The sequence below is a fragment of the Tupaia chinensis genome, unplaced genomic scaffold, assembly GCF_000334495.1.
Source record: "Tupaia chinensis unplaced genomic scaffold, TupChi_1.0 Scaffold149851_1, whole genome shotgun sequence".
Classification (NCBI taxonomy): domain Eukaryota; kingdom Metazoa; phylum Chordata; class Mammalia; order Scandentia; family Tupaiidae; genus Tupaia; species Tupaia belangeri.
In genome coordinates, this window is record NW_006209696.1 from 379,296 (window position 1) to 395,228 (window position 15,933).

The window sequence follows — 15,933 nt, forward strand, 5'->3', positions numbered from 1 at the left end:
GGCATCTTTTACTGGAGTAGCATAAACAAATTATAAGATATTAAAGCAAGTATCAAGAGACACTGAAGACCAAATGAAAATGAATTGACATTTTAAAATAACCAGTATAACAACAGAGACCGCAGAATGTTTCTGGAGGGATTCCAACACTGGGTTGACAATGGTGAATAAACTATGAGGTAAGTTTCTTCTCCCTGGCTTTCTGTGCCAGGATAAGAATACAAAAGCACATCTCAGTCTGAGCACAGATTTTCTGGGCTTTCTGCTGTTCTGGTAACTGCTGATTGAGGCTGAGATGGCAGCAAAGACAGTGACACTCAGGTTTCTACCGAGGGCTTCTTGGGGGCTCATCTTTAGTAGGGTTCCGTCCTGGAGCTTTTTTTTTTTTTTTTCGGTCAGACACTGCAATGTCTATGTCTCTAAACTGAATAATCTTAGACAAGTCATTTAACTTTTATGAATAAAATATTCTACTGGCATCTTTTACTGGAGTAGCATAAACAAATTATAAGATATTAAAGCAAGTATCAAGAGACACTGAAGACCAAATGAAAATGAATTGACATTTTAAAATAACCAGTATAACAACAGAGACCGCAGAATGTTTCTGGAGGGATTCCAACACTGGGTTGACAATGGTGAATAAACTATGAGGTAAGTTTCTTCTCCCTGGCTTTCTGTGCCAGGATAAGAATACAAAAGCACATCTCAGTCTGAGCACAGATTTTCTGGGCTTTCTGCTGTTCTGGTAACTGCTGATTGAGGCTGAGATGGCAGCAAAGACAGTGACACTCAGGTTTCTACCGAGGGCTTCTTGGGGGGAGCCCTCAAAAGCAGCTCAGGGACGGGGGCACTCGATGTCAGAAACCCTGGACTATGGAAGCACACGAGCTAAATGGCTTCTTTAGGGAGAGGGCTCACTGCCAAGGTTCTCAGCATATAAATCAGCCTCGATCAATAGAAGAAAGGATGAAAACTGGACTCTTATTCATGTTCAAAACCTGTGCAAAAACCTTGTATCCTGCAGTTTTGTCTCCTATATTGTGTTTGGAAGTACTAAGTTGTGAAATTTTAGAAATTATTGCACATTTTATGTTTAATCCTAAATCTTTAATATCGGCAAGTATTCACAGAAAGACATTAGTAACTATTATTTTTACTTCCCATATCACAGAAGGAATCTATCCTTTTAGACAAAGTTGTTTTTGCTCTGCTTAGCACATTTTATGTGCTGCTCTTCAAAATCAGACTAAATCAAATATTGAAAATAAGACACTCACACTCCACCAATGACACGAATTGATCCAATTCCATGAAAGTCTTCATTGTTTCTTAAAAAATTAGGGACAGAATCTATATGTTCACTAAACTCTTTGGCCTGTCCATGGAAGTGAGGTTTTTCATAGATAATAACCTGAAAAATATTTTTAAAATATTTAAATATGTTCATATTATAGAATAGATTATATATTAATTTACTTTGATAACACTAAAGACCACAACATGAATAGGTACTGCTGTCTGTTTTCTTTTTTTTTCCCCCATTAATGCATACTTTTTACTACAGCTCATATGGTTAGAATAAGTCCCCCAGAAATTCATGTTTTGGGACTTCATTATATTGACTATATTATAAACGTATTAAGTGAAAACCTAAACCAGTGCCATAATATAGCTGTTAAACGTTGTGCATAGCAAGGCAGATTCTACATGGCCTACTGTGGTTCAAATCCCAGTCCCAGAGGCTAGAAAAACATACTGTTGTGTATATGTGTCCAAAATTCTACTGAGATAGTCAAATGGAGGAAAAAGGATTATAGTGTGACCATGCCCACTGGGGAGTACTCGCTCTTTCTCATTCTCTCTTTGGTTGATACATGTGCCTCTGGCAAGAATGAGGCCTTGTGGGCAGTGACTGGTTGACAGTGACTGCATCATGAAGGCAACAGCCTCCCATGATGAATGATGTCTCATGAGACCCAGTGAGTTGTAGCTCTTCTGAGACGAGGCTACTTCTCATGAGAGCTGGTTGTCAGAAAGGAGGGACCATCAGAAGTGCTCTCTCAGCACGTCTCCACTGTCCCTTACTTCCCTCAGTCATGCTGTAGGCCTGGGACTTTGAACTTTATTTACAAACAAGCAGAAGCCTAAGTTCGTAAGTAAACTTTTACTTTATAAGGTCACCCAGGCCCAGGTATATCTCTGAGCCACACAAAAAAGGTCTACTAAGACAAGAGCACCTGATATTCACATGGAATATTTTGAGTCCTTATCATAAAGGAAAAATACCTTAATTAAATATGACTGTCATATTAATATACTTGCATAGAATTAGATTGTTCTAGTCACCCAAATCCTAGGACCATCTCATAAGCTGTCTTAATCTTTATAAGCATAAGAATTTAATATAGATTGCTTCATATTTATGGTTCTTGAAGGCCTATGGTATAATGATAAACTGTTAATTTGAGAAAACAGATTTGTTTCTTGTAACACTAACTGCTCTTCTTTTTTCTTTTCTTTTCTTTTTTTTTTTTTTTTTTGCTATAGGGTGGGTGGGTGCACTCGCCAGACAGACAGAAAGACAGAAAGCGAGAAATCACCCCCCAGGGGGGATGGCCACGCCGCAATCCCTTCTCCTCCATTGTCCTCTCAGGATCTTGGGCATGCATGCACACGTACCCAGCGTGAGTTTTAAGCCACCGGGTCCAGGACTTGAACCACAGTCGACTACATGGGAGTCTAGCGACATAGCCATTACACTAACTGCTGGTCCCAACTGCTCTTCTGGTTAGTTACTATTCATTGAGAAAAAAAAAATGCAAATTCTTAAAATACAAAACTTCCTAACAATAAGAAATAATTGAAAAATTATGATTTTTTAAATCGGATTTTTGCTTCAGTGGGGACTACAATGAGTATACTAAGAAATAAATTTCCAGCATTTCATTTGTTTCAAATTTGGATCAGCACAGCATTTCTCTTCTATTTTACCATCTTTTACTTCTCAAGTACCAGCTGCCTACATAGGTGGAAGTGATAACAGTGAAAACATGTTAACCTATAGGCATCCTATCATATGGTCCTATTTGTGGCTAATAAAATAATTTGTGTACTAACAGCACCTTGAAAATGTGGCAATTAATGGGATCCCATATGCTTAAATAAACTAAACCAATAAGGAGCAACCTCATTGTTTCTAAAAGGAGGCTTTAGAAATTTCTAAAAATTTTTTAATTATTTCCTTCTTTCTTTCTCCAAATTTGCTGGATGTTAGCACCATGCAGTCCCAGTTTTCATTGCCTCTACTTTTCTCTCAGAAACCTCTATTTCTAAAACCTCCTTTTAGAAATAAGGAGGTTTCTCCTTATTGGTTTAATGTATTTAAACATATGGGAATGCATTATGAAATTTCTTATTTCTATTCTGAAAACATATACAAACTGAAAAAAAAATACAGTACTGAGCCTGCTCTTTTCTACATAACAGATTTTCACAATGTGCTATATATGCAATGATAAAAGTTTGATTTCAGTTGAGTATGTTAAGTATGTTAATTACATTTAAATTAAGTAAAAAGCAATAATTCTTTAACGAGTAAACCATAAAGTAAGATCTAATCATTTACAGATTGTGATTTTTTAGGATAACCAATCCACTTATATGCACCTACAACCTTTCTGATTGCAAATGTCCAAAGAAGACTCAGTCTGACGAACACTGTGACTCACCATATGAGGAGACTGAGGCAGGGTCACTCAGAGAGCATTACCGATCATTCTGCATCTCTTAGATCAGTAGGTTGTGACCTTCCTCCCAAGTCAGAATCACCCAGGTAGCTTTGAAAATTTTTGACCACACCCCAGATCAAAACAGTATCTCTGAGAGTAGAACTCAGGTTTAAGTATTTTTGAACTCTGATATATATTATTCCAACGTCCACTAAAGGTTTATTAGATAGGGTAAAACACATAGTTTTAAAAGACTCCACTTATGTGATGAAAAAAGTCAGTTTTTGACTTTTTCAGCCTTATCAAAGGAAGCTCAGAAATGAGAGGATTGGAAAGTTGTATCTTGTTTTGAAAGAAAAGAACATGGATGAATACCTATTTCCATACCTGCCTCTGCTAATCAATTGAAGGCCTGTTTGCACCTTTGATCATTGCACTATTTTCTTCCTGTCCCTTTTTAAAATTGTTTTCTTCTTTCTTTCTCCAAATTCATTTGATGTTAGCACCATGTACTCCCACTTTTCATTGCCTCTACTTTTCCCTCAAATACTCATATTTATACAAATGAACATCAATTTGAGGAGAGCCACCTACAATGCCTTTTGATCAGCCTTGAGTACTTCCTGAGCATCACTCCAAAATGCCTGCTAGATACCTCCACTTGAACATCCAGCTGCTATCTCAAGCACCAACCTCCCAAGCAGAAATCAAGCTTACTACCTTTCTACCCTATTGTAGACTATTGGAGGGTTTGAATGGGCTATCAATACATCTTTGCTATTAATGCTGCTCCCCATTTACTGATAGGTAGGTCCTAAGCAAACATTTTATAGAGTCACTTTCTACCATGCCAACATCATTAGTTAGGCATTATCATATATTTAGGTCATTTTGCATTCTAATCATTCAAAATACTTAAACATTCAGACTTTTCAACCTGCTACAAAAGTCTATTCAAGACTTACCTTTAAGTTCATAGGCATTTCCACTTTCAGTCCACCCTTAAGATGACAAGATATTTTAATATTAGATATGTAAACATTTTAAAGTAACTAGGTGACACATGTAGGTTATACAAAACTCTGATTGTGAATATTACATACCAGTCAAATTTAAGTTGTGATAAATCTTAATTTTTTTTTCAGAGAGATTTTTGCTACAGGGCATGTGCACTTGCCAAAAAGGACAGAGACAGACAGAGAGACAGAAAGCTAGAAACCACCCCCCGCCAGGGGGTATGGCCATGCTGCAATCCCTTCTCCTCCACTCTCTTTTGGGATCTTGGGCATGCATGCACACATGCCTATCATGAATTTTGGGTCCAGGACTCAAACTGCGGTTGACAGTGTGGGAATCCAGCGACATAACCTTTACACCATCTGCTGGTCCCAATAAGTCTTAAATTTTAAGTACATAATTCCACAGAAGGTAAAACCATCTATATCAATGTAGATGGGATAAGACATCTTAAAAAGAGTCATTTCAGATTAAAATCACTGCACAGAGGGAAATTGAGCTTTGTCCTTGAGCACAAATGACCAACTAAAATTCAATTCCACTACAAAGTGTCCAAAAAAAAAAATTGCTAGTAGCTTTAGAAATCTCATTTAGCAGAGAAGATTCCTAAGCTAATTAATCCAATGTCTTCCCTAAACTATTTGGGCTATTTCTAAATTAGAGAGAGCATTGTGATAACCACACTCCCTCTTCTAGGCTCTACTAACACTTTTATTAACACTTAATGTCTTTAGGACTTCAAAGTTGTACAGTAAAAAAAGCAACCTTTTCCTCCACAGCAAACAAATTCTGTAATTTTCTTATTTCAAATGCCACTCCACATCGTGAGTTTGTAAAATTTCTCAGATTGTCCTGGTCTCTATTTTTTTTCTTGAAAGACACAGAACAATCAAAAATGGTTTACTGCATACCAACATTAATTGAATAGAAATGCTTACAACAAAGAGGAATAAATACTTCAGGCACTATTTTTAAGAAAGCTAACACTGACGGAACTATCCATTTATTACTACTAATGCTGAGCTTATCATTATATGAGTGAATATAATTTACTACAAGTATTTTTCCAATAACCAACAAAAGGCAAACTCAGAACTTCATTAAATATTCAGAATTTTCACAGAACACTTATAAAAATTGCATGTGTGATGATAAATTTGGCACAAAAGAGTAATTTCAGGCATGTGCCACATACATTCTCTGCAATAAAGAGAAACAGAAACTCAGTTTGCCAAATCAGTAGTAGACATATTCATTTCTCGAGCCTGAGATGCATGAGCAATAATCACAGCTACTTAATTCTGAATTCAAAGGAATTTGGGAAAAGGAATGCTTCTTTTTAAATTTGCTTACCATTTGAAGTGGATGTAATGATTTCATTTCTGTTGCAGAAATCTCAAACAGCCCATGGTCCTCCTCTAAAACTGTAGCTTGACCCTTAAAATTAATATCTGGGTATGCAAGCCAACTAAATAAAAAAAAATAGTTTGTTAAAGTATAACGATAACACTTAAGTCTAGTTGCATAATACTAAAAAGTTCTGCCCAAAAGAATCCCCAAATTCCCTATTATAGAATTACACTAGGAAACCTTACGCAAAGTGATTATACAGACAGTATGCAACAACAAAATTAACACGTCATTAAATACTGTACTGACATTAGCACACTATACTATAAAATGTACAATAGGATTTCCAAGTGCTAGGCATTCTTTTTCTTAGAATTTTCCAATATACATAACATGTGATCCCTTTAAAGCAAACAGGACATAACTGAAAAATCCATTTTATTCCATTCTTTTTGAAACTGGGGCAATCGGAGGTAGGAATTCCACTAAGCAGGTTACATTCTGACCCACATGTGAGAATCTCTATCAGTTCTCTTAGCTGCCTCAGGAACAGTATTCAAAATAAGATTCCTCAAAACCCCAACTTTTTTTCCAGCTTAGTTTATTAATTATAGATGTTTTTCACAGATAGGGCCAATTGTAGTATTGAGTCTACCCAAAAGGTCTAATTTATGGTGGGAAGAGACAAAAAAAAGAGGTCCCATGGGGACTCCAAAATTTTACACCAATCATCAGCAGATGAAAACAATTTAAAAATAAAAGAGAGATCCAGGGTGAAATAGGCATCCATAGGCTTTGTGATTCCAGCCAATCTGGGACTGAACTCTGACTTCTAGTCCTACAGATACTTTTGGAATCAGAGAGGTCTAGTACCAAATCCATGCTGATGCGCTGGCAACCTGGGACAAATCATTAATCTACAGTACGAAGGTAACACTACCTGCCTCGCGAGGAGCAAAAAACAAGTGACATGTTCCTGGCACTAAGGTCACATTCAATAACTATTAGCACTTGGACATTCTAGAAATAGTTCAGACTTCAGAACTTTAGGACAGGAACATACTTTTATTTCTCAGTCTCAAAATTTATTAGATGAAAAGACAATAAATCCATCCATCTATCAAGAACTATGTTTGAGAGTCCTATAACTTGTTCCTATGAGTCATACATCAAAGCTTTAATTGGATCCAAAGACAGAATCTGCTTTATCCCCTGCAGTAATATTTCTTGGGTATCGAGTAGTATACAAATGCAGTTAATTAAATAAGACTTTGGAAATACGTATGCTGCCTACTGAAATATCAAACAAAAATTTAACTGGAGTGGTCATCAATCACTGCAATAAAGAGAAACTGATACGTACACTCCTGACTTTACAGTAAAGGACACAGATTTGGGGATGTTCAGCTCTTCCAAATTGGGGACTGCTCGCTGTATGTAGACAGGACAACATGCTGGGTCAGACTGTGGACAAAGTTCAATCTCTGGAATGCTGCAATCCTGTTGTTTTAAAAATAAATAACTTGATTTTAACATCATCTAGACAAAGTTTAGTATTCTCAAACCTGGGAATAAAGTTACAATTATTTTCATTGTTCAGTTGAATTTGTTCATGAAAACAATATAAACTTTGTTTCTCCTTAACCTCTTTATAAAATACGTTTTTCTAAGGAGTTGTGGAAAAAACATTAAATTATAAATATCATTGATGGAAAAATTATTTTCCCACTTTTTCCTGCTGCTTTTCAAAGACGTGTTCCATTAGGCAACGTTCAGAGTTAGTGAACTATCTGCGTGCAAAATGTCTATAAGCCTTCCTTCTTAGAAGCATAACAAAGCCATAAAAGAGGAAAGGGAGTTAAATGAAAGTTGATCTCATGGGGACCATTAAAAATAAATAGAGAAGCTCTATCCCTTTAGTGTGTTTATCTAATTTACATTGACAAAAGAAGTAGGAATTAGAGGTGAGGTAAAGGAAATCTGTTTTTTTACTTGAGAGACTAATTTTTTTAGTGCGGTGTGAAGAAGTGCATTATGAAATTTGATCCTTCATTATAGTCATAAAAAATTACATACTGTCACCATGTCCTGCTATACCTTTTTGTAAAATTTCACTATTGTATCTCTCTTCTTACCTATTCCCACTGTCAGAGCCTTTGGTCAGGCCCAAACTTTGATTATGGGCCTAGTCACAATCTCATAACCACCAGTGAAGTACTCACCACTCACTACAAAGCTGAGCTTATTAGAACACTACTTTTCTCAAGACACTTCTCTGGCTCCAGACCCAATAACATCAAATTCATACTTCTGTTTGCTTTTCTACACTATGGCACCAAAACTGAATTACACAGACTTTCCACAATTCTGTAGTCAAACTGACTTCCACGATCTCTACTCCCTCTGCGGCCTCTGTAAGTTATGAAGATGCCTCTCTTACCCTTGCTTCTCAACTACTGAGATAATTCTCTATCTCTTTTATGAAAAGCTCTTACAATAGTCCAGTTCTAACTCAAAATCCTATCTCGCACTTCCTAGGGAACAAAAAAATCACAATTATTTTCCCTTTCTGAAATGACAGCACGTTTGTCTGAACATACAATCTACTGCAGTAGTCATGAGCATATACTTACACAGCTTAAGTTTAAGTAGCATAAGATCATCCATGACATTGTAAAATTTAAACAAATATGCTTTAATAATAAGTCAATGCAATAACAATTATAGGTAGTATTCATTAGAAACTGGACACTAGTATTTTTTATTACAAGTTTTGCAATTTTGCAACTGCTACTTTCTGATTTTTATATCTTTTCTCAAACTAAGTTCTCAGTGTTTTCTTTTTAAGAAAGATTTTTGCTATAGGGAGCATGTGCTTACCGGAGAGAGAGAGAGACAGAGTGACAGAAAGTGAGAAAATACCCCTTGGGGGTGGGGGGAGGAAATGGCCGCTCCACAATACCTTCTTCATTTTCCTATTGGGATGTTGGGCATGCAAGTACACGCACCCAGTGTGAGTTTTAAACCGCAAGGTCCGGGACTTGAACGGTGGTGGACTACATGGGAGTCCAACAATGTAACTATTACACCATCTGCTGGTCTCAGTTCTCAATTATTCTTAATATGTAAAAGCAAGCAAATGTAAAGATCTCATTCTTCAGAAAATTAGGTTTACTATATCCTTTAAAGTATAAGGTATATTTCCTTTGAAGTTTCATTTCAAAAATAGAAATATCCAGAACAGTCACTTTTCAATCTTCAAGGCTCTTTTGTATACTATTAATAATAGAGTTCTAGAACATTATTTCAAATGCTACCACATTAATGTCCCCCCAGGGACCTGAGGTACAGTAACAGAATACATAGCTAAGTGTCTCACACAAACAAGCTTCCTCTGCATTGTGTTATACAAACAATGTTTGGGTGGTGTACTTTAACAGAAAAAATTTTAAAAAGCTAAGAGGCGTTTAAGTCTACAACAACACAAAAGGAAATAGCATAACAGCAAAAGTATGATTAACTAAAAAAATGAAAGTAAACAAAAATAAGAAGCTTAGGTTCTCAGTTTACGAGAAGCTCAATTTTGCTCTTGTTGATTGAAAAAGAGTTCACTAATAAGTTCTGTCTTCTTCATGGTGGCTGTCCAGAAATAGCATCTTTTGCAAGACTTGTATAATTCCTGATCAACAAAGGCAGCCAAACACTCGCAACTAAAGGGCACTTTATAGTAACCTAGCAACGATAAACAGTTTATTCTAAGTTTGTATGGCTTCCTCCCAGACTCTTCTTGTCATGCTATACTTTACAAATATACCCTGGTGAAATGTGCAAGCTTATCCTATTAGCTGTTAGTTGAGATGGAAATAAAGTTATAGGAGAGAAATGTGGTAGAAATGAGTTACAGTTAACAAGAAAATCTAGCTGTCATCACCTTACATAAGATAATTCCAGTTTCTGATCTAATAAAAGGTTTTTCTGTTCTTGGCTCATATTAATGAGAACATAACCTAAGTAACACCTGGCCAGAAGAAAAAATGTCAGACCTTTCAAAAGAATATCAAGTGCATGGTAAACATAGTAATCTGAAATACTAGTTTACTCTGATTGATTAAAGAAAGCACTTGAGTCAAAGATTCACTGCACTGCTGCTTCCATCCTCAATTATTTCCACTGAGGGCAAGATGACCCTTGAGTGGAATGAATCTACAACTGCTGATAACCGAGAGCACCTGCTGTATGTGCTCTCAGCAAAGTGAAGACACCATTAAAATATTATCTGTAACGGTCATTAATGTTTTGCTTACACAGATGAGAGCACCTAAAACAAAGATGATGGAATAAGATAAAGTTGGTATAGGCCTAGATGAATTCAGCATGGCAATGATGCTCTCAAGAGGCAGGATTCCGACATGGCTGGGAAAAGGAAGCAGTTTGATGCCTGATTATTACTTTGTAAAACATTTAGAACAATATCAATGCCCTTTCCATTCAAAGCCTAATAGTTTTATTTTCCTTCCTCACTGAAAATTGCTAGCCTATGTAAGACATGTGGGCACTAACACTGCAGCAAAACAAAACAAAACAAAAAACTAAGAACAATGGAAAAGGGGAAAAAATACAAGCATGACTTATTCTTTCCTATAATATTTTCTAAGCAAATGCTAGACGTGCAAAGATCTATTCAAATATCCACACTGCAGACTGAACTTGTTGATTTTATTGTTATTGGATTTTACAGAGGCTGGAGAAATGGCTGTTAGCCATATCTTATTCATTTTTTTCCCCACGAGGCCTGGCATGGTGCCTGGTATTCACAAGGCACGCACAAAAGCACAAGTTACATAAACCTTAGAAGATTACACCTACAAAGTAATTAGTCATTTCAAAGAATTTCTAGTGAGTTAGCTAATTAAGTGAACAGTCAAATGCAGCTTGCAGAACTGAGCTGGTTGCAGTAAAATCTGTGAATGAAAATGGACCCAGCCCTCCCCCTCTCCACTGCAGTACCACCAAGCCACCAACTCCCTCACAGCCCCCACTCTGCATAACTCCTATTTATCAAGATTCTAATCCAGGGACACCTGCTCCAGGTGAGGTACCTCTTCTTAAGAGGTGAAGTACCTCTGCTGTGTGTGCCCACTGAGCCTGACAGATGGTCATCCCCCCTGGGGAGTTATTCCATGTCAGATGGATGGGTAACTCAGCTCTCTTCCAGACTTTTACAAACTGAAGTAAAAGACTGTATGCCACACATGTTCCATCCCCAGTGCCCAGACCACAGTACTAGGTCCAAAAGCAGATCCAGTATTTGCTAGATACAGGATTAGTTTTAATTTTGCAGAAAGTCCTGATTCACATGAAATGCAGAACATCTCTTAATGATAACTTTGGTTTTTCTGTATACGATCTTTAATTTCTTGGTATTGTATTTGCAACTATCAAGAGTTTAATAACAGGGGCCAGCAGATGGTGTAATGGTTACATGGTTGGACTCCCACGTAGTTGACTGCAGTTCAAGTCCTGGACCTGGCAACTTAAAACTCATGCTGGATGCTTGTGCATGCGTCTCCAAAATCCTAAAAGGAAAATGGAGAAGGGATTGTGGCATGGCCATCCCCTCAGGGATCATTTCTCACTTTCTGTCTCTCCAGTGAGCACATGAACCCTATAGCAAAACTCTCTCTCTCAGAAAAAAATCAGTAAGTTTAATAACATCTATCCAAACCATCATGATAGAGCCCACCTCAATTTATATTTTTTTTATGTATAAAGTAATTGCATTATATAATGCATTTTGTAAATGTATTTTTTGAGTGGTTTTTTGCTATAGGTCACATGTGCTCTCCAGAAAGACAAGAGAGAGAGACAGAAAGTGAGAAATCACCCCCCAGGGGGGATGGCCATGCCACACTCCCTTCTCCTCCATTCTCCTCTTGGGATCTTGGGCACGTAAGCACATGCGCCTGGCATGAGTTTAAGCCACCGGGTCTGGGATTGGAACCGTGGTCAACTACATGGGAGTCCATCAACATAGCCATTACACCAACTGCTAGTCCCACAGGGTATTATATTACTACTGAAGAAAATCTTAAGAATACATGGAAGAAATCTGTCCTTATCTGAGATCTGTCTTTGTCATTAATTTACTCCTCCTGTAAATCTCCACATAACTAATTACAAAATGTTTTATTACTGGAAGACTTTCTTCATGTTTGTATTAAATAGTGTCTTCTAAGTAAATAGTTAAAAAGTACATTTTCTCTTCCTCTCTGCAATCTTCCTTCTCTAATTTCCCCTTATAAACACACACACATGCACACACACACCTATACAAAGTAGTAGTGATGTCCATAAGAAAAAACTATATTTGGGGCCAGCAGGTGACTTGCTGATTAAGAGGCTGGACTCCCACATGACCAACCATGGTTCAAATCCTAGACCTGGCAGCTCACTGTATCACTCTCCCTCGCTCTCTGTGTCTGTCTCTGGTCAAATTGAGTAATAGTAATAATAAATAAAATTAAATAAATTATTATTTAAAAATAAAAAGAAGATATATTTGGAAATATTGTCTCTTTTTCTAAAGATTTCTAGATTGTATTCCCCAAATGCTATTAAAATACATACACATAAATGCACATACACATGTATGGCACAGCATGTTCCATTTTATGGGCCAGAATACTGTTAACATGTTAAATTATCATTCACTGTATTTTTTATATGTATAAATTCAGAATATTATCAATGGGATAATGAGAATTATTGGGTTGTCAGAAAAGTCGTGTATTTTTCTATGTTTTTCTATGCTAAACTGCATCACAATTTTCTGACAACCCATAACAAAATTACACAGATATTAGCTACCATTTCTAAACATTGCTAGGCCACACCACCGCTTTCCTACTTGACAAATAAAATGTAACATAAGGAAAAACCGACAGTTTTGTTACCTTTAAGACACGTTTGATAGAACCCAACACGAAGTTTCTGTGCGGATGTTTTCTGTTTTGTAGAACCCAGTCATGATTTAACACCTTTTCCCCTTCTTCCAACACACATTTCTGGCCTTGGAAATGTGGCTTCTCATACAAAATCCAGCTAGACAAATACAAATGCAGTGATAAGTTATATTCTGTCTTCTAAGAAATGAGGCATAAAACAAATCATAAAAGTCACAGACTATTTTATCTACCTAAATTTTTTAGGTTGAGCTGTCTTCCACTGTCAGCATATAATCCTATTTTTGGAACAGCAAACTAGACTAATTTAAGTACAGACTAAGTAAAGAAAGGACAAAAGCACATATGACTGGGAAATAATAAAAATATTCTCTGAACATCTCACGATACATGCCTATGTCTCTATGTACATGTATATGGACTTTGTAGATGCTATAGACATAAACCTAAACACTTCTATTAGAAAAGACTGTTTAATAATTACAAATGACACTTCTATACTGCTTTTCCTGTTGCTCAGTAATACAGTACATGTGTCCCATTTCATATGAGGACAACAATACATTATACTGCTTTCAACCTGAATACTGATCAGAAAGTAACTTAAACACTGGACAAAGAAACTCTGGTTCCAGAATGGACTTAGTCTATGGTCTATCATAACAAATGAGGTTCTCCATCATTTTCAGAACACAAAGAATTCTTCACTTCTTGAGCATGTCAGCTATACAAATGACTTCTAACTATGTGGCCTCTACATTCCTTTGCATCCCACAAATTCTGAACTCATTTTCAAAGCTATGCTTCATTCAACTGAAGCATTCAACTTCACTTGCCAAACTTACCCTGCTAATGATGCAGTTACAGTGTGATACTGGATGTATGGATAGTATATACTAGGTCTATGTCTTCCTGTGGCTTTAATGACTAAAAACAGTCAATATTTTCTGCCATAGTAAATAAACAGAGCAATTACGTTATAAAACACTGTTTTAAAATACTCTGTCAAAAAATAAAGGAAAGGGAATATGATTTTCACACACATACACACAAAAAAACTCAATAAGACATACTTAATCTTGAAAATACACTATAAAGTATTTTAAGGGGCCTTCTTACCAGCCTCTTACAACTTTTATCAGTACTCCATGTGGAAAAGACCATGATGTAGCATCAGGAATATTACAGTAGATCTCTTGTTTATATTTAGTTCCATGGAGATCATAGATAACAACCTAAAACAAGGCACAATAAGTAATTTTAAGAATTCATTTAAATTAAATTCAAAATATGCTACTATATAGAAGAAAAATTCTAGTATACAGAAAGCAAATATTACTATAGATGTTAAATCTTTAGTAAAACAAGCATTTTCTAAGTCAGTTAAAAGTACTTATCTTAAATTCCCCAAGCCTAAAATAATTCTTTTTTTTTTTTTTTCTACCTGTTATTTTAACCTACCTGGGAAAGTTATGCTTACCTTCCCAGGTCTTGGGTTACATCTCAGAGTTTGTTTGTCAACATTCTGAAATTTAAAGCATGGAAAATGTAAAACAAAAGCAAAATCAGTTCACGTTCTTAGCAGTTATAAATTCAGTTCATTACGTATTTACTTAGTGACCACTATGAATAAGGTGCTTCTCTAAATACAAGAGATAGAAATGTACACAGACAAGAAAATAATATGTTGTCTCTGTCCCTAACAAGCACATAGCTTAGGGAGGGAACAGACAATCACACTGGCATTGGTCTTCTAAGTGGAGGACTGAGTTAAATCCATAGGTGAAACACAAAGACAATGAGGTGAGGCAATGGACTCAAAGAGGAATCTCTGAGGAAATGGTATTGACAGGATCTAGGAAAACAGGATTTCAATGAGTAAAAAAAAAGTGGCAGATTGAGGCAGGAAGGGACAAAGTCAAGAAGGGAACCATCTAGAGAAACAGTACCGAGGTAGGAAGCACAGAATATGTAACCATGTGTGGGAAGAGAAGGTTGGACACGAAGGAGAAAGGATTGCTTTTTTTTTTTTTTCTACCTGTTATTTTAACCTACCTGGGAAAGTTATGCTTACCTTCCCAGGTCTTGGGTTACATCTCAGAGTTTGTTTGTCAACATTCTGAAATTTAAAGCATGGAAAATGTAAAACAAAAGCAAAATCAGTTCACGTTCTTAGCAGTTATAAATTCAGTTCATTACGTATTTACTTAGTGACCACTATGAATAAGGTGCTTCTCTAAATACAAGAGATAGAAATGTACACAGACAAGAAAATAATATGTTGTCTCTGTCCCTAACAAGCACATAGCTTAGGGAGGGAACAGACAATCACACTGGCATTGGTCTTCTAAGTGGAGGACTGAGTTAAATCCATAGGTGAAACACAAAGACAATGAGGTGAGGCAATGGACTCAAAGAGGAATCTCTGAGGAAATGGTATTGACAGGATCTAGGAAAACAGGATTTCAATGAGTAAAAAAAAAGTGGCAGATTGAGGCAGGAAGGGACAAAGTCAAGAAGGGAACCATCTAGAGAAACAGTACCGAGGTAGGAAGCACAGAATATGTAACCATGTGTGGGAAGAGAAGGTTGGACAAAATAGAACTCAGGGGCCTTATAGTATAAAGTAAGGGGGATCTACATGGTTTTCTAGGCAATGGGGACCCATGAAAGAAACATTTCTTTGAAGCCCATCATTTCTTTTAAAACAACTTGTCTTGCAAGACATTGGTTGCTGTTCAATTACAGACAGAGTATCCCTTATTCAAAACGCTTAGGACTAGAAGTGCTTCAGATCTTGGATTTTTTCAGATTTTTGGAATATCTGCATACAAATAATGAGGTATCAGTCTAAACAGGCAATTCACTTATAT

At 36.5% G+C, this 15,933-nt stretch overlaps 1 protein-coding gene across 3 annotated transcripts in view; it reads right to left on the minus strand.

The window, feature by feature from the left end:
• The window catches only part of CRYBG3 (crystallin beta-gamma domain containing 3), a 125,017-nt gene that overhangs the window by 51,442 nt on the left and 57,642 nt on the right, over nt 1–15,933 (minus strand). For 2 of the 3 annotated variants that reach the window (XM_006171553.3, XM_006171555.3), the window contains exons 5-11: nt 15,135–15,179; nt 14,180–14,295; nt 13,052–13,199; nt 7,462–7,598; nt 6,102–6,216; nt 4,697–4,732; nt 1,281–1,414 (exon numbers count right to left, since the gene is read on the minus strand). In XM_006171553.3, coding sequence (XP_006171615.1) covers nt 1,281–1,414; nt 4,697–4,732; nt 6,102–6,216; nt 7,462–7,598; nt 13,052–13,199; nt 14,180–14,295; nt 15,135–15,179 — 731 coding nt within the window. Of the gene's footprint in view, nt 1–1,280; nt 1,415–4,696; nt 4,733–6,101; nt 6,217–7,461; nt 7,599–13,051; nt 13,200–14,179; nt 14,296–14,540; nt 14,586–15,134; nt 15,180–15,933 lie in introns of all 3 variants that reach the window. The other variant, XM_006171554.3, reaches the window with a different exon arrangement.